This window comes from Cyrtonyx montezumae, unplaced genomic scaffold (genome assembly GCF_038088225.1).
Source record: "Cyrtonyx montezumae isolate F1298 unplaced genomic scaffold, pur_monq_1.0 scaffold_25, whole genome shotgun sequence".
NCBI lineage: Eukaryota > Metazoa > Chordata > Aves > Galliformes > Odontophoridae > Cyrtonyx > Cyrtonyx montezumae.
Genome location: NW_027071992.1, coordinates 13,488,818 through 13,508,122, shown reverse-complemented (window position 1 = coordinate 13,508,122; position 19,305 = coordinate 13,488,818). Strand labels below are relative to the sequence as shown.

Below are 19,305 nucleotides of genomic sequence, written 5' to 3'. Positions count from 1 at the left end.
ACAGAAAAGAGCTATGTCAAGAATACTCTATTTTTCAAGTAGGTGCGTGGCCTACAATGCAAGCACAGATTTACAAGAAGTAGAAAAATATATGCATTTTCATTCAAATGTAGCTGGCTTGTTTCCTGTATAATTCATGTCTTTTAGAGGCACTCTGTGATATACAAATTTGTTTCCACTGTTACCATGACATTACTGGGCTTCTTGAAGTTATTCCCTTTTTTTTTTTTTTTTTTCTCCTCTCATCTTATGATCCTGGAGATCATGGTGAATAGAAACAGTCAATTTCTGTTGCATCTCCTACTCTTTTTTCACCTGTTGTTTTTTAGTTTAACACATCTAAACGATGCTCTAAGCATGGTGGGTACTCTGTGGCAGCAACATGCAATTCAGAACATTATTAAATGATTTCAATTTCAGGAAGGTGTGGGAAACACTTTATGACCATTAAATTCACTTTGAGAATCTGTGTTTTAGCAAGCTAAGAAATACATAGGTTTAAGAGAGAAACAAATATCCTAGTTTACCAAGGGATGATGCTGATGATCTGCATCCAAGAAATTCTCCCAAAGCAACAAGTCACACCCCACAAAATATGTGTTGAAAACAAGCAGTCGTCCCCTGTCATAGGCTTGCAGTAAGAACAGTTCAGTACTGATATATGCCATATCATGTATTATGTTTCATTAATGTGCAACAAGAAATAGTGGCTGCATAAATTCAGTACTGCAGAGGTAATGAGCGTGGGTGAGGTGAATACATCCCTTTGAAGTAGCTGTGAATTCATGCTGCCCAAGACTCTGTCTGTCTGAGACTATGAATTACAGATTTAGAAATGAAACCCCACTCCCATCCACAGAGAGTAGATGTGTGAGCTGCTTTGTGGTACTGGATTAAAATCAACATATCCTAGAAAATCTGCTCTTTCTGATTTGTTTAGTCTCAGTAGTCACTGGGGTGAAGATCTGGCCTTGCTGCAAGAAATAAGCTTTGCCATTAATTTTCAGTTTGTTCCCCATTGCTCTGTTGAAACATGAGGGCAAGTTACTAATGTCTGTGGCAGTGATTTCTGTACTTTGGACTATTACCTTTGTACCTAAATTGGAGTATTCACCTTTGAGTTGTACTTCTGGTATTACTGTGCTTCCTTGGTTTAGATGAACAGACTGGCAAATACATGACTAACCTTTATGTTGGCTAAACTGCAGAAAGTATTTTCCTGCAAGTTTATTAACTGCTATTGTATGTACTGGAAAGTACAAACCAGGGTTATTCGTGGATTTGGATTGCCTGGATACTGGGTTTCAAGTCTCCACTGGGGATCAGTGATGTACCACTCACTGGTAATCTTGCCCTAGTTCCTTTCCAGCAAATCATTTCTTCTGAACAGTGTCTTCCATAGGCACTTCTTCTAGGTTTGCCAGTGTGATTGGTTGATAGGCCTCTGTTTCTATGATCTGTTTCTGTCACACAGCCGTATTGTCACCAATGAGACATTAATATGCACTTCAGCTATGGCTAAATTTATTTCCTTTATAATTAGTTAATGTTCTTTTTCATTTTGTGATCCTTAGATAGTTTGAGAAAACAAATGTGGACTTTCCTGAGGAGCATGTATTCCTGAAAGGAGGAAGGCATGAATCTGAATTGACATTCCATCTAAAATATTTCATCCGAAACGGTATGTCCCCTCTTTTGTAGTTTACAAGATAGAAAGCAAAGTAAATTTCATCCAAGACTTTTCTCTGCCCAGGTCTTTTCACATTACTTGTGGAACAAACACTCAATTCCTTTATAGGGAACATGTTCCTATATGCTGCTGTCAGAAAGCTTTTGTGGTGGTTTCCAGTTGCCTCTCTGTTAGCAGGCCAAGTTGTAAAAACTTGGGAAAGCGATGTAAAATGAAAATGGCTAACTATATTTTATATCATTAGACATTATAACAGATAATACAAATAACCTTAAAGTGCTTGTGAATAGTATTATTTTTTAGTTTATGCTTCCCCAAATGAATTAGAATAGCCATATGATAAAAGAAAATGAAGCCTCTAAAGGAAGCCTTACAGATTTACATTTTTGTGTGTATATATATGCATATTAAAACAGTATTTTTGACCTATAATATTGGTTTTCTCCAATTTAGTAGCAAAATTAGTGCTTAAGAAATATACGTTGTGAATATATCTCCATAGTCTTCAAATGGTGAGGGTCTTTTGCTGATCTCAGATATGTAATAGAAAATATAGATACGAACAAACCATTGTAGTTTTATTACTATTAATTTTTATTGGGTAAATGTATGTCTTACAAAGTAAGCAAACATTGCTAACACGTACACAGAATAATTTTTCCAAGGTTCTCCTTACTTTGAACATTAGCTTGTGATGCCATACATCTTGTACACCTTGTGTATGTATTTCAGAAGAACATCATTATCCGGTTACTTGATTGGTGCCAGAATCTTATTAAAATACTTATCATAATAACATGGTCTTGGGTTTTGAAAATGTATGTGGTACAAACCCAACCCAAACTCATGGAAGAATAAAAGTCATCAGAGGACAGTTCATTAAAATGAATATTTTCAGTGGTTGATGTATAAAACATAAAAATCACAAATCACAGTCGTCGAGTATCATCATGCATTATTCATCATAAATTGTGATTTCCATATTCTAGAAATAATACAAGGACATAGAGCTCCGTGGGGCAGATATTATTCACTTTCTCTGTTGTACCAACAATGGTATATTTATTCAGTGTAAGAGAATTTCAAATAAATGTTGTCCTAACCCTACCTGGTTGATAGACATTAATGACAGGCAGTGTCTACGTTAAATGTAATCTATATTTCATTAGTTTATGGTGGAGAGCCATCTCCATTATGGTGGAGAGGTACATTCAAATTTCTGTATTTCTTTGGTATATTTATTGTTGATTCTGACAAAAAGAAAATAGTAAGATGGGATTTCAGGTACCCAGATTTTGAAAAATTGGTGGCAAATGCTAATGCTGAAGAATGGCCCAATTTACAGTGGTCAGAACCACTCAGCCAGCCAGTGTTTGCTTTCACCAGCTAAATATTGAACTAGGTTACTACAGCTTTTCCAGGCTGCAACGTCTTTTCCTGAAATACTGGCTGTAGGAAGGCTGGTAAGAAAATTGTATCAACATTTTCACTTTTAAGTAAATATGCTATATTAAAATATACATCCTTCTGAATGATCCCCAAACTCCATAGTTCATATGTTTGTGCTGCTGACATACCCCAGCTTCTCTCTGTTTTGACAGCTTGCATTCAGTTACACTAGGTTTCATCAATTTAAAGGCTGTGAAGAAACGTGACAGGCCCTCTGTCCAGTTCCCCAAACTGCAGACTAATTACCTCCATGTCAAGTCACTGTTGAGGCAGGAATTACTGCCACTCTTTTTTTTTGTTTGTTTGTTTTTTGTTTATTTGCTTTTTTGGGAGGGGTGGGAGGTGGGGGGAGAGAGAGCGAGCAAAATCTATGAAAAGTGACATGAAATGCATCTTCAGAGGTTTGAGATGGGGATGCAATAAATCTGAAACCTGGACATCTTTATTTTCACATTTTTTTCTTCTATTTGCAGAGTTCATTCTAGTCCAGTAAAAACTTCTTCCTTTAAAGCTGGTCTCAGCTGAGCCTACTTTTTAATTCATTCCATCCTGTTTCCATGCAAATTTAAATGAAAACACCATAAAACAACAGAAAATAAAGAAGAGTCAATTGCTCAGTTCCTGGTATATACTTAACTAAAGTATATTTACAGATAAAATTGGCTTTGTTGTGCAAATTGCTCTCTAAATTATTGAAATGATTTTCCCTTTGTTTTTCTCTTTGAAGAAGAGAGCAATAACAATCATGTCAACTACCCGATGTATTCAGCTCATCTCCGATACAGAAATAGCAATGCATTGCATCAAAACAAGCCTTTCTGACCTTTACAATTCCACAGTCCAGAAAAAACATGCAGTTCCAAACAGAAGCTTCTTCATATTAACAGCTGTTTGGCTGTTTTCTTCTTTACTTGGTTTCAAAAAGAAGAAACCCAGCAAAGGTGGAGAAGCGCTGGTGGTCCCCATGGAGAGCTCCGTTTCCCATTCTCAGCCAAACTTCATCTCCCTTGGCAAGTTTTAGTACCGCACTGTTTCCTGAAGTGTCCGCTTTCCCTTTTGATTCATAGCTGAGGATGAATATTTTAACAAGTCAGTTTTCTCTTTGTCAGCAATGATCAAGCAAACAATTTCAAAAGAAAAAGGATCCAAGAAAGCACATTAAGGCTTGCTAACATTCATTTCGGTTTTAGGGGACAATGTGGCTTTATTTATTTTCTTGCATTTGATTTCTCAGTCAAACATTGCGCCTTACTTAATGTCATCATTTCTTTCTAGAATTCTGAAATACTGAAATTTTAAATTGCGTTTTTTTCTTCACACAGGTTATGAATTTACTATTTAAAATAAACTTCTCATTCTTTACAACACTGGATTTTCTATGATGTTCTGTCTTTCCCTAGGTTTCAACACAGTCAATTTTAAATGCCACCAGGTCAGGAGTTTCACATGAGCTGAGTCCCTTTGTTCCTTGCACAGGCAGCAGGCGGACAGGGGACTTTCATCATCCTGTGGTCTTTTGTTGGAACACTGATGCGTTTAATGTGGGCTAACCCAACAATTCCTTTTTTGATTGTTGGTTCTCTTTCCTCCACCTTTTGCCTTTTCTGACATTAACGCTGTACGGGGAAATAACAGGGTGCTTTTTGTTTTCAGGGAACATCTGTTGGGCATGATGTACCCTTTGTTTGTGCCTTTGTTACTGTCTGTTGAAAAAGTATAAAGGGCTTAAATGAATCTGCTGTCATCTTAGGTGCCTAAACTCCAGTGTCTTGACTCTAAACTTCTGAGTGAGCTTAGTCAGGTTAGAGAGATAAACTTGATTTATCCCTTATTGATACGAAACAAATAAAATCTTTTCAGAGACTTTTTTTTTGCACACGTCCACTTGTCTATAAGCTTTTTGACCCGGTCTGAATAGAAGATACTAAAATAAAAGTGTATCCTATTCATGATGAATCTGCAAGTAACACATGCAGCTCAAAAATTTTTTGTTCAAGTGTGTTAATGATAACAAAGCCACTACATGGAACACCCTTGCTTCTTACTTACTTTCACTACTGCAGTTTAAATGCTCTCCACTATTAAAGTGTTTTCCCTTAACCTTCCCTAAGACTATTTTTAATTGCTGAAAATTTCATTATACTTTTTCTCTGACAGAAAAAAAAATGAGGGTGAAGATAAGTTTTAGTGGAATGACGGCATTCTGCCAGTGCTCTCCTACCCTGACTTGCAGTGTGAATTCATTTCCTTTCGGCACTGAGGAATTTTTGATTAAGGATCATTTTTCAGGCTTGTTTCAGGGACAGGTGTTATATAAATTTGCTAGTGGAGGAGGGCAAAATGTTATACTTTTCCTTAGTTGGTTATTTCACCATATGGAATTTCTTCAGAAAAGAACAAATCTGTGTTTTGAAATGTGAAAAAGTACACACATCCATGCAAACATGTTTTTTGCTTAGAAAGTGTCTTAGTTCTCCACTTACCTATATAAGCTGAATACTGTGTTGCCATTATGCATCAGGTACACGTACACTTCCTCCACATCTTCATGTTTCATCATATTGAAGGTGAAGAAATACACCCCTGAAACGATTAACAAAGTGTTTCCTTCATAGAAGGAAGTAGTCCCTCTACAGACATGTTCTTCTTGCTTAGGAAAAAAACATCTGAGGCCAAAATTACTTGTTAGTTTTCAGTGGGCGTTTTGCTTCTGCTTGCTGTGAAACCTGGTTCATTTTTATTCTGCATATGCTGGGGGTTAAGCCACATCCTGTTCAGAGAAATGACTTTGCTTCAACACAGCTGGACTGTCCAACCTTTCCATCTCACTGAAAGTGAAGTTTCCCAAAGGCTGAATGTAGTGACCTTTCTTTCCTGTTTTTTAACCTGCTTTCATGCTCCTGCCCACTCCTAAAAGGCCTCAGCATTGGAGACCATCAGACAGCCAGTGTGTAATGAACACCACTCAGGGCATGAGCAGTTGTAACAGCACTCTCTGCTGCTCTCCCGGCTGTAATGCATCCTGCACAGTTCAGGCCTTAGCCACTACTTTTTCTGCTCACACAGCAGATCCCTCTCCATCATCCTTTGGATCTCTTTCATGTCAGAAAGGCGCCAGTGATGTTATCAGTGCAGCCCTGTAATGTATCATGAGCTTTACCAAATGCCTGGAGTAGGGAGGACTAGATTTTGGTTCTTGAGCAGTAATTTTGTGTAGTATTGACCCTACAATGGGAGCTTGGAGCATGCATCAAAGTTGTTGAACAGGTCGAAGTTTATTAGTTTTCCCACATATTTTTGAGTGGTTCTTTATGAAGCCAGGAGTTGTACCGAATGATCTTTATGGGTCCCTTCCAACTCAGGGTATTCATTATTATGTGTCATAACTGTAAGTACATGAATAGAAGGGTGAGAAAGGCCAAATGAAGGAAGATGGTCTTAGGCTTCACTTACATGTTATGGCCCTCCCTCCTCCATCTGCTCTTGCTAACTGGCAAGCCTTCTGTTGACTTGCACATTTCCAATTTCATTTTCATGAAAGCATTTTGCAGATTTTCTAATCTGTTCCTTGTGCTAACTCAGCACCATTTTCTCACTGTTACTGACCACACTTTTCTCCAGAAGTCCGAGAGCTGCTTTTTTTTTCTTTGTTTTTTTTGTTTGTTTGTTTGTTTGTTTTTGTTGGCAAGTACTCACCATTCACTGGAGCACCAAATCTCCCAGTCATTACATCGAAGAAGTTACCAACATTAGTTTCAACACTACTGAAGATGATTCCACTGTTCTGGTTGCTGAAGTGAGTAGCCATGGAAGCCATGAATGCAACCTGGAAAAATTTACTTCTCAGTCATTCGTGTGTACATGTATCGAGGAATCAGCTACATTATTTTTTTCCTGGATTTGCAGTCTGTTTATTTTCCTGACAGATATGTTCTTCTAGGGCCTGGTCCAAGGCCATTAAACTCCAGTAACAGAACTCCCATTGAAGGAAGCTAGAAGAGTGCTAGCCTTCTTAAATTCAATTGGACTATTCATAACTGTAAAGGTAACTGTATGGGCAAGTGTTTGCAGGGCAGAACCTTAGTTTTGGATTTTATTTACCTTTACCTCTCTCTAGAATGATGCAATAGTCAACTGGTACACTGTTTTAGATAAATGTGAATTAATTAGTTTGTATATGCTCCCTAATGTACTTAGGCTGGATATTACTTTAAATTGAATATGTTAAATAATCTTGATAAAATCCATACACATTATTTTTACTTCCTAACTACCTTCAGAGATAAATTAGGCATTTTTATTAGAGGTCTTCTAGAAGTTCAGTGGCTGGGATTCAATAATCAGCACTTTTCCTCTCTTGCCCTGTATTCCTCAGTCATGGCAGTAGAGGATGGTGAAAATCAAAAGAAGAACCTAAGAAATAGAGAACTGTGGTTCTCACTTTTTGCAGCAAGGTATATGTGATTTTTTTTTCATAGGAAGCGGTGCAAAACCTCCAACTCTGGACAATTCAGATTACCCTCAGTAAGATACCAAGGAACAGCCTATAGAAAACTGTGTTTCATGGGTGGGGCAGGGGGTTATCTCTGTCTATAGATCCTCTACCTGACTGTCAGCAGAAAGGGTACAGGCAAAATTGCAGCATCTGCATGGTAGAATGTCACAGGTGACTTAGCAGACACTTTAATTCTCTCCCTTGATTTCTTAGAAAAAAGGAAGAGTGTTCAATCACAGTTGTTAAGTGATCCATAGAATAACCAAATTTTTATGAGATTCCATATAAACAGTTATTAAAACAAAAACACAAAACACAAGCCTACAACTACCCAAAACTTATTTTGATTTCAGATCCAAGTGAGAAATGAGGCGAAATCAGATGCCAATTCTGATCCAACAATGGAGGTTTTGTCAGAAATTTGAGGAGCTCCAGATGTGAGCTGGAAGCTTGGGCTAATTTTCTTTATCCTTACACAGGTACATTTTCCATGACAGGAGTTAGGTTCTCACTTCTCAGCCAACTTCATATCAAAGTTAATTCTATGTTAAAGCACAGCAGCTGTAATGAACACTACACAGAATTTATGACTCTGTTCAGATTCAATTTCACTTTCTGTTTGACCCCAAAATACTTTTCTGGGCTGATCAGAAGAGCTGAAAAACAAAAATGTCCTTTCTCCCTCTATTTCATTTTGAAGTAGTAGATCTACATGGAAATGCAAGTATTTTGAAATAACTCTGTACTTAAAACAGTATTGTATTCAGAAGTTGTTTTACTCGCCCTCTCATTTCTCCAAAGTTCTTAAGCATGTTGTTGAAATTACATACTCTACTGTATAAAGAATTTTTAAGCACATCTATTGAAGACTGAATAACTTTTACTTGAAAACAGTTATTGCAATTTGATCCTTTGTTATTCATGGCATTTCATTATTCAGTTTTTAATTAAGTTGCTACTATTGTCTTATATAAGAAAAAGCACTGATAGATCATGTTAGAATTGCAAGAAGAGCTATGTTGAACATAATTAAAACAAATGTTTTCCAAGATATTCAGCTATAATATTAATTCCACTTGCTTTTTAAACATTGCTAAGATGGTTATGCTTTATTACAAATGTCTATTAGTTTTGGAAACTATTTTCATTATGAAATTTGTTATGTCAGTTTTCCTGTCTTTGTGCAACTTAGGGCTGAGAATTCAAGCATACACATTACCAATAAATCCAAAGTCATTTTCCCACATTTCACAGGTTAGTTGTACTAGTGATTCTGCTGTTAATTTGCATAATTTTAATGAGGATATAAAACAGGTATGAATGATTTTTATTTGGAAAAACACATTTCAGTTAAAAGCTATAGATTTTTTAGTAGATTAGAACTTCGGTTTTGCCTGAAGTCAGAGGGCTCAGAAGTAGAATTAGTTTTCTAGTGCATTTGCTTTATCCCACTTTTATACCTTCACTGGTGAACTGAGAGTGGGGTTATGAGTCAGCTAAAGTCTAAGGCATTGCTGTTTGAGTATGTACATGTGAGCAAGGATGTAAACTCTCTTGTAATTACTGGAGATTTAGTCTATATGCTCCTTGAAGTCTGCCCAAAAACAGCAATGACTGTTACATGAAGTTGAGTTGATCTTATAGGATCCCAATAATTATAATGAGAGTTTAGATGTTCCCTGTATAAATAGGTTCCTCACCCTGGCCCACACAAATGCATCTGGAGACATACAGAGTGCTTTAGGATTCTCCCACATGGGGCTGACACAAGACCTACAGAAGCCTATTTCACATTGGCAGCTGGAGACTGTAATCCCAAAGCCTTTCCACACACCTAAATCTTGCCTTTAATACCTATGCTGCTTCACTTTGCAGACATACTCAAGTCTATTGTTACTGCTGATGAACTGCTCATATACCTTCACACTGCAGTGTGGAAAACTCATAAAATCCATTTTCAGCAGTTATCAAGGATCCTAGTTATCCAAGTCTTGTTCACTTTCAGTTGCCTTAAGAACAGGATTAGTATAGTGGAATCACAGACTCACCAAGGCTGATAAAGGCATCCACAATCATCTAGTCCAACCATCTTCCTACTACCAGTATTTCCCCAATAAATCATATTCCTTAGAACAATGCTTAAACATTTCTTGGGCATCTTCACAAATAGTGGCAGAACCACTTCCCTGGGCAGCCCATTCCAGTGCCTGATCACACTTTTAGAGAAGTTTTTCCTGATATCCAACTTGAACCTCCTCTGGTGCAACTTGAGGCTGTTCCCTCTAGTCTTATCACGAGCTCTTCAGGGGGAAGAAGCTGATCCCCCAGCTTGTCACAACTTCCTTTCAGATAAAAGGAAGCTTTTGGGCAGCTTAAACCTAAGCAGAGCCTACAGGCTTCTCATCATACTTAGGATACTGAGACACTGGAAAACACAGATACCTGCTGAAGGGTATTTTTCAAAACAAGAGGACTATGTTCTGAGTTCAAAGGTTTTGAAACAGTCCTTGGAGGATTTGGATACATCTGAGAATCTCACAAGGCCTAACTGTCTTAAGGAACATGAGTCTAAGTAACTCCTTAGCACTTTTCTTTAGAAAGCACAGAGCTATGTAATGGAATGGGGCTTAATATAGAAATGTTAGTCCTTGTTACTGACCTTTAATCACCCAGATATTGGCTTTCTGTTGTAAAAGGGAGACATATTTCCTTCTATTTCTTTGATGGATTCTTGCTCTAAAATGGCTTAACTCTGTTAATTTTCTTTTCCAGGAAGATCTGGAGGAGCATACTTGTGAATCATGACAAATGCTACAGATGGATCTCCTTCTTGTATCCTGCATTAGTCACTGCTGCAGCAAATATGAGGCAGATTTTTGTACCTGTAGCTCTGGAGGGATCCCAGGGTAACCTTTCTCGCCTTTGGGTCCGTGATGGCCACGCTCTCCCCTCGGTCCCATATCTCCTTTGTCTCCTTTCTCACCTTTGGCTCCTTCCTGGCCAGTTGCTCCATTATTGCCATTGTTTCCATGATTTCCTTAAAAAGAGACTTAACTTCAGTCATTTCATACAATATATTTTAACAGATACTGTGACAGAGTCCTTTTTTTAGCAGTTTGCAACACATGCACTTTTCAGTACCATCAGATGAAGAAAGGGATGGTTTTGATGATCATTTTCTAGAAGGATGTACGTTGTTAAGAGTTAACCACCACGTTATCTTAGTGTTGCTCTATAAACTGCAGATGTCTCAGGTTAGTGCCTTGCAGGGAAGATGTCCGAGGAGAAGACCCCATAGAACACAAGGCTTGGGTAAAGTGAAGACCACTGTTGGCTGGCACAAACCAAGCAGTCTGCATTTTCAGTATTGTTTTTCTTTTCTCTTAAAAATATATTTCCTATTAATTCAAGTTGACTGGGATAGGGGTAAGATAATTTTGAAAAACATTTGCCATCTTCAAAACTTTAAAACTTAAGGTAATGATTATGGGGCATAACCTTAAACTAGCTGAAAACTGACCTATCTGCCAAAAATTGGGGGACCTGCATTCTTGGCTTGCTGGTTGGCTTTTACAGGTTGGTTGCTTGTTCCTACTTGTAAAAAAATTACTGTTACAATGAAGCTTTTCTGAGAGGGCTTCTTATAATAGGAGTCATTACAGCAAATGCATTTGTGCATCTGCAGTATTACTGCCTCTTGTTTACTGAAGAAATTACTGACCAAATGTCTATGCATCTGAAAAGCTTTTAATATTGATCAGGATAACAGAGTAATTATTATGCCTGCCTAAAGCAAGAGCTTGACCTTTCAATTAATTACTCAGAGTATTAATTAGTGTCATCACTGATCTAATTCTACCTGAATTTAAATTATATCTTTGTCACTCTGCTTGTTCTCTGATTAGTCACTTTAGTTATAAATTTTCAAGAATGATGTTGTCTGAGAGCAAATCTGAGTAAGTGATTCCTCAAAGTTATTGTATTAAGAAAGAAACTGACTTCAAATAAAAAGGCTAAATGACAGAAGAATAGAAGCAATTTTTTGTTTGAGAAATCGGTAACTCTTGAAAATTACAAGATTGATCCTTTGTGTAACAACAGAACTTCTCTAACAGCTCAGGACAGAAGTATACAAACAATATTTGATTCAATCAAGGGAAAACAGCTGTTGCCCTTCACCTCAAATCCATAATGACACAAAACGCAGCAGTTGAAGGAAACAGAGAAATTCCAACCTGCAGAGGGATGTCATGGGCCATACTGTTGTGACACCCTTCAGTAGAATGAGAGTGTGACTGAGCTGCATCTTCACATGAGGAAAAGGCAAAGGTGGAGTAGACTTTGTCTATATCAGCTGGCAGCCTTGAAAGCACAGGTATAATACAAAATCTTGTGCTGCTTCTAAGAAGACTGCTGCAAATTGATATAAAATACCTAAGAGGTTTCACCATTAGTATCATTAATATTATCTATCCACTTTAGGGATGACAGTTTTAAAATCCCTGGCTTCTGTAACAAACTTAGACCAACATACAGCTTCTAGGGGGAACTGCACATTCTTCTTGTGTATCCTGCTCATCTATGTGCATGTTTTGTTATGTTTTGTTTTTTAATACTTTTTATCATGGAAAAATAAAACAAAAAAGAGGGGAATGAAGAAATTTCCATGAAAGGAGTATTTGTGTCTCTGTAAAAATTTGGCTAGCAGTATGCCTGATGAAAAACTCTCCTGAATACAGTAGAAAATAGCATGGCTGGATATTCAAAGGTGAAAGCAATAATCAACTCCAGGAAATAAGTTATTTTGGCTTTAATGGAAGCTTCATGCTTATGTGGCCTAGAAATGAAATAAGATTACTTTCATTGTGAATTTGTGAAATCTGAATTTTGTTGACAATTTTTTTTTTTTTTTTCACTAGAAAACTCTTTCGGGTCTAATTGAAAACCTCTGTCCCCTTAGGAAATTTTAGGAAAACTTGCTTCCAAATCTGTCCCCAGATGCTCATTTGGATCATTCTCTAGTACTTCACAGATTACCCTGAAATTTATGGCCTAAAATGAGGCTGCTCAAAAATCAATTAAAATGCATCTTTACCTGGCATCCCAGGGGGTCCAGGAGGTCCTGGGGGCCCTTGGTAGAGTCGAACTCCAAAGTCACCACGGCAGCAGGAGCTGCAGTCTGGATTCTGTGGTCCAGTTTGTGGGGGCTGAGGGCACAAAAATAAGCTTTAAATAACTCATTCATGGAGTAAATTGATCATATGCATGTCAGACACAGGCTCTTCATTATGTAGACTCTGAATATTTTCAAAATAATTTTTCAAAATGCTTATCTGGACTGAAATCTGCTATCCTTGGGTTCTCTCCAAAAATGTTATTTTCAGAAGATTTAAGGGGGAGGAGGGGAAGTTCTGTCAAATAATGGAGGTTTTGGAATAAAATAACACCAAGTAATGAAAGATAGATTAATAATTCTGTTAGACATCGATCCTGCTTTTTGCCAATTCCAAATTTCAGCAGACCTTCATTGACAAACAAGTCTGTGGGCAACAAGCAATAGGAAAAAAAGGAACTTCATTTGACTATCAGCAGTGATTCTCCACTAAGCATTAATAAAATTGGGTCAGACTGCTAGAAAGGTGTTAGAAGTTATGCAGCATGTTCTTCTTAAAGCCCTCAGCCTTGTGTATTTACCAGCTATTTAAGATGGGAGAACCTGAAGAATTACCATGCTATATGACAAAAATTTGAACTGACCACAACACCTGGTATTGGTGGCACTTGATTAATAGTTGTGGGTGGTTATCTCTAACCGACTTGTATGATAAAAGTAATACAGCAATATAGATAAATGAACGGGTTTAATATACACAGCTCAGTTTCTGTAATAATAGTTTAATAATAGCTTTATTTCAGTACTTTGCAATCCCACCCTATTATATTTATTGCTATGGAGTATCATTCAACCCTGGTTAATTTTCATAATTAGACATTGTAGTGATTTAGTGGTCACAAAGCTTCTGATGGCTCAGCTGAGGCCATTGTCCTGGATTTTATTTTATTTTATATCTCTACATCTTCATTTTTCCCAACAGAAGTTGCTTTTTTTTTACAGTTCTTTGCTAGTATCCAGAGTCACAAATGCGCAGTTATTGCATTCCAGAGGGCAGTAATTCCAACTGCATCTTTTCTCTCAGCATTCTACTATTTGTATTCTTTTTTGCTTCCTTTACTTTCTTTCCACTCCATTCCTCTTTATCATCTCTAATTACTTGCTTAATAGAGATCTGTTGGTTTCACAGCAGCAAATTAGCCTCTGGTGAGATGGGAACTACCAAATGATCATACAGATAAACTGTATTTCTGCCCTCAGTATCACCAGCTGGATTTAGAATACTGAAGTTTTATGCCCATAATTTGAAAACTTTCAAACAAACCCCCTGAATTCATTCATTCATTAATTTCAAGAGACTTTTAAATGCATGTCACTGATAAACAAAATACCTTTTATGCCATCAAAATATTGCTAATCCCATAATGCCACAGGCATGTGCCCTCCACAGCTGGAACCACTGATGTGGAACTACCGTGGGAATAAAGGCCAGTCTGACAGCTCAGCAAATATACTCCTCATTCAAAGGCTTACAGAAATGTTAAGACTTGCAGTGGGCAGAAGGCATTTGGATTTATACAATGTTGGTCAACACTTCGCTTTTTTTACTTTAATTTAATGGGTAAAGTCTATGAGGTATGAGAAAAATGAGTTCTATCTGTTGGACTATCTGTTCCTGGAGAACCTGTATCTCTCCTAGCTTTTACAAAGAATATAAAAGATAATCACTTGGCACATTGATCAAACATTTCCTCTTATGAGAGAAGTAACTGCTTTCAGCTCATTGGCAGTCCTTGAAGGGGAATTGAGAGGACTGAAACTGCACAAACGTTTTGCACCATCGGAATAAAGTGTTTGTCTGTCATGAAAATCTTCAGCTTTTTCTTTGATAGTGCTTGATATCCAAGTTAAATGAGAAGGCCAACCACACAGACATCTACCAAGAGCAAACGAGTGTGATCTATCCAAATAGCTACAACTGTGTCTTATTGCTAGGTGAAATCCCAAGTTCCACAAAATGAACCATAGGTGTCAGAAAGCCTCACTTCAGGCATGTGAGAGTTTCTGCACAGGTAGGATTTGTTATTATTACACAATGCACTGAAATCCTGACCAAGTGGTATTAGATAACCAACAGTGTTATCATCAAATAGATAACAGTGCTGGTCATAGCAAAAACCTATTTTGACATAATCTCTCCAACAGCTCAACAGGTTGTTATATGTGCAGGAAGGCAAGTCCTGCCAGTCTGTCTGTAGTAGAGCAATCCCACTGACTTGTAAATAAATACTTACGCAAGCCATAAAATAGCTGACTAATTAACTTTGCTAATTCTATGACTAGGAGGAAAAAAATGTTCACAATCAGCTGCCAAGAACAATGAATTTTGAGGATAGCTTTTAAATCTCTGAAAACAGAGAACTAAATGAAAGCTACATTTAAAAGAAAAGCCTGTGCCTAATGTAAAAGTATGCTCAAGTGGGGCACAGAGATTAATTACAGCTTACTTGCCAAACGTGTCCTATGCAGCCATTTCCACATAAATTTTATTGCACAATGAATCTTTGGCATGAGTTAGAATATGAATATGATTTAGGGGCTTTTGAAATGTATCTGTTACATCACTAACCTAATGCAGATAGAAAACTGGGAACAGTGATGGTGGGGATATTTGTTGATTTTCCTATAATTTTGTATGTAGGAGACAGCTCTAGGCAGCAGAAGGTTGATAAAATTCCCTTAATTTAAACTTGTGAACTAATTGTAATTGGAGGTTCAGTTCTTTTCCACTTCCTGATTGATTTTCTGGGTTTCTGTTATGCTATCTAAGATAAAGCAGACAAGTAATGTACACCCACTGCTCTTGGCTCCTGTTCTGAATGCAAAAAAGCACGTCTGTGTGGGCACCAGTGTTCTCCATGCTATTGAGATAAGAAAAATACCAGATTCTGAGGTAGAATGCTAGTATCTTGAATAGTACCTGAAGGTTTTCAGGGAGCAGGTTTAAAAAGGAGAAATGTCTCCCCATTCACTGAATTCTCATGCTTGAGAAATGCACGTTATATTTTTCATAAACTGGCTTCTTAACTAAATAGTACTGTTTCTGTGCCACAACAAGAAATGAGATCTTTTCTACACTTCAGCAAGAGGATATTATTTCCAGACACAGCTAGGATAATCAGGAAACTGGGGACTTAGGAGTGAAACTTTTGACTTCACAGACCGGTTGTTTCCAGCAGCTGACAAACAGCTTTCAGATAGCTCAAGGAGAAGAGAGAGGTTTGGCATAAGTTAGAATATGTCCTTTCCATCTTTCTTCCTCTTGTCTGGAAACCCCTGGAGTCTCAAGATTGAAAATACCTATTGCATCAGACACTCTGTGATGGATTAGCCCTGTCACACATCTGCTAGTGCTCCGTTTCATTTCAGTTAGCCAAAAATTGCATCATTTCTCCAGCAAAGACTGCTTCCTAGAGAGGAGACTGGCAAGTAAATGACTGCCATCAGCTGTGTGCAGACTTGCTGGGCTCAATTTTAATCTCACAGTTTCTTCTATCAGCAGACAACTTCAAACATGTACTAAACTGCTAATAGAGACACATGTACCCGGAAGCAAAGGCACTTATTGTGATGGAGAACTGTACCCTTAAAAAATCATTATATTGCATTAACTCCTGCATTATCTGGTATTTTGATGGCAGCTGTCTTTAACTACTGGCAACACAGGGTCTATAGTATGCAACTGCACAATTCTCTGTGCAGTTAAGACAAACACATGTGCTAACTGATTCATTGTACAACATACCCAATCGATCACATTATTTGTATGCTGCAAGTGTCATTTAACATACCAACAGTTAAATATCAATCTTGCTGGGTGCACAAGAAAAACAGAATTCCTGTTCAGGAAATAGGAGATCCAAAATCTAGAAAACTGAAAGACGGGGAATACAGTAGTATATTAAAGTCATTCCCATCTCTGATATGTTTCAGTCATTTAAGCCTAAAATGGGGCTAAAGCAAATCTCCTGTCTTCTTATCATGAAGCAGATTGTGGAGTAGGTTGTTACGCAATGCTTGTCTGAATGCCCATGATTTTTGGAACTCAAAATCTCATGGTTTGATCTAAAAGAGTTTTAAATCACAAATGACAAAAGGTGATCTGTACATGACTGAGCATTTGTATGAGTAATAGGAACAAAACACTCCTGTTATTTCTAAAAAATACCAATCAACAGAAATTTTGTCTGAGTAGCATTTTGTTGCACTAGAAAAAGCTTCATCTTCTACTCTTCAGATTATTCTTTTAAATTTTGATTACGATATTTATGTGCAATCAAACTATGCACTTTGCTGTCAGCTAATGACTGTAATACCTAAATTGCCATTTTATGCCAGGCATAAAAACACCCCCACTTTAAAAAGCAGATACTGCAGTCAATTTAAAAAGTTTCATTCCCGTCCAAATCTTTTTTTTCCCACCAGAATCAGGTTGTTATACGTAATTACTAAATCTACTCAGATCTCAGACACAAGTTCATGTTTTTTGTTTTTTGTTTTTTTCAAACATTCCTTCGGAATTATAATTTTAACTACTCAGAATTTCACTATGTTCACCTGAAGCACAAAGGAATATATGTATGATTTTTAAGTAAACTATTCTCTGCTAACCGAATCTTTGCAAATATCTCTAGAAATTCTTTAATTTTTCTCCTGAAACAAATCAGATGATTGATTCTTGAATATATTAACCAAGTAACAACTTGAAATAGTTAAGAGGCTTTATCTATGATTCCATCTTATCAAAGTTTCAGCTAAAGAGGGCTTCAGTCTGTGCCATTACCAGTGTCCCCACATTCGCTGTTGGCTCCCCCAGCTCATTTAGAAGTCATATAAAGCAACCCAGCAGAATACAAACTATTATACAGCTATAATAAAATTCATTTCATAAATATATTATTAATAATCTTAGGAAAAAAAAATCTCATTAGCTGTAAAGTTATCTTTAGAAGATTAATTCAGAGTACCTGGACTCTATCTGAGGTAGTCAGTTCTACATCATCTACCTCTGGTCTCAGAACATTTTGATCTGTAGAAGAGCTATTAGCAACAGTCCACTCTATAAGTTGACTCCGCTGTTTCAATATTTCCCTGCTTCTGGAACCTTTGTGGCCAGTCTGGTGGTGACTTTGCAATACTTTGGCCACGGGATTATAAGATCTTCTGCTCACCTCCATGTATTCATCTTGACACAGGCAAAATGGAAGAAAAAATAAAGCCAGCAGATGCCAACTGATGAAATCCTTTTCTGCCATGTTACTCAAAATAATTTCTCAGGAGTCCAGCAAATGTCTTGCAGAAGGAGAGCCTCTTTGCTGCACCAGGAGTTATGTAGTCCTTTCAGCTATCCCACTCGTAAGCCTGGCACTGAGACCAGTACCAGGTTTTATACTGTTGTGTGCAATAAATAAAACTGAAAATGCCAAAGTGACAGGATACTTCATCCAAAATCAGTCATGCTCATTTAAACAAACCAGGCATTATTCACCACTTCGCCACCACAAGGAAAATTGATTTGTATGCTGGAAATGGCCACAGCATTTAACGGACTCCCATGGTTCCTATTTGGGGGCATTAAAAAATGTAGCACCTTTTCTTTGGCATGTTTCTGTTTAAGTGTGAAAAAATGTGATGGAAATGGAGAGCATGTGGCTAATGGTTTACGTTCCCTGATTAGACATGGAAAAGCTGTGAATTCACACTCTAAAATGTCTTTTGGACACAGTCACCTTCCTCATTTGCCAGGAAATTCACACACACAACTGCGTCAGCCCAGTCTGAAAAATCCTTCCAAGAGCAATTAGGAAACAAAAGCACAAGAGGAGCTTTCGCATATGATTCTGTCCCAGTGGCTGTTTCTGACTATGCTTTTCATTCACTAAAAGAAAAATATTGAATTTCTGTCAATTGGCCAACGGTGGAAGTAGACTGGATAAGTATCTTTGAAAAACTGGGTTGAATTCAGATTCACAGAGAACCATTTCTCAGTATTAGTTCAACTCACTCAGCCAGGCAATATTTTTTCCCTTGAGTTTCCAGTGTTTTGCTAAATCAACTGCCAAACCAAATTTTATATCTTCTCTGCCAAGTAAATACAAATTTACTGGGGGCTTGTTTTAGACTAAATGTATCAAATTATATATATATATATATATATATATATATATATATATATAATAATATCCTTTATTATGTTTTCAACCACCCACTGGTATGCAGTAGAACTGTGACAGCTGCAGAATAAAGTTCTGCAAATGCACACATATATAGGCCCGCACACATGCACACACAGCCCTCCTGAAAGCAGGTAGCATTCTGACCCTGAGAAGCACTTTCCCAGAATGCCAAATCATCAATGAATGCTTCAGTCCCAGGGAAAGATCCCTAGTCCCACAGGGCAATGGACTGGCTCACAATGAAGCTGCTCAAGGTGAACCACCCTGCGAAACATTTGGATCGCTGCACAAGAAATTGTCCAGGGAGAGTCCTGAATTTCTC

At 37.4% G+C, this 19,305-nt stretch overlaps 2 protein-coding genes across 2 annotated transcripts in view; both read right to left on the bottom strand.

Moving 5' to 3' along the window:
- Positions 1-19,305, bottom strand: part of NPR3 (natriuretic peptide receptor 3) — a 466,739-nt gene that overhangs the window by 313,097 nt on the left and 134,337 nt on the right. The window lies entirely within an intron of this gene.
- On the bottom strand, positions 3,483-18,146 carry C1QTNF3 (C1q and TNF related 3). The gene is made up of 6 exons (XM_065739713.1): positions 17,979-18,146; positions 12,730-12,841; positions 10,517-10,671; positions 6,836-6,965; positions 5,623-5,722; positions 3,483-4,206 (listed from the first exon to the last, which is right to left on the bottom strand). The coding sequence occupies exons 1-6, from the start codon at positions 18,060-18,062 to the stop codon at positions 4,047-4,049; spliced, it is 741 nt and encodes a 246-aa protein (XP_065595785.1). The 5' UTR covers positions 18,063-18,146; the 3' UTR covers positions 3,483-4,046.

Excerpts from the sequence above, each read along its gene's own strand:
- C1QTNF3 (XM_065739713.1), bottom strand. The coding sequence starts at position 18,062 with ATGGCAGAAAAGGATTTCATCAGTTGGCATCTGCTGGCTTTATTTTTT. Across the intron at positions 12,842-17,978 it reads GTCAAGATGAATACATGGAG|CCCCCACAAACTGGACCACA; the intron begins GTGAGCAGAAGA and ends TTGTGCCCTCAG. Across the intron at positions 6,966-10,516 it reads GGATCCCTCCAGAGCTACAG|GTTGCATTCATGGCTTCCAT; the intron begins GTACAAAAATCT and ends AAATTTTTCCAG.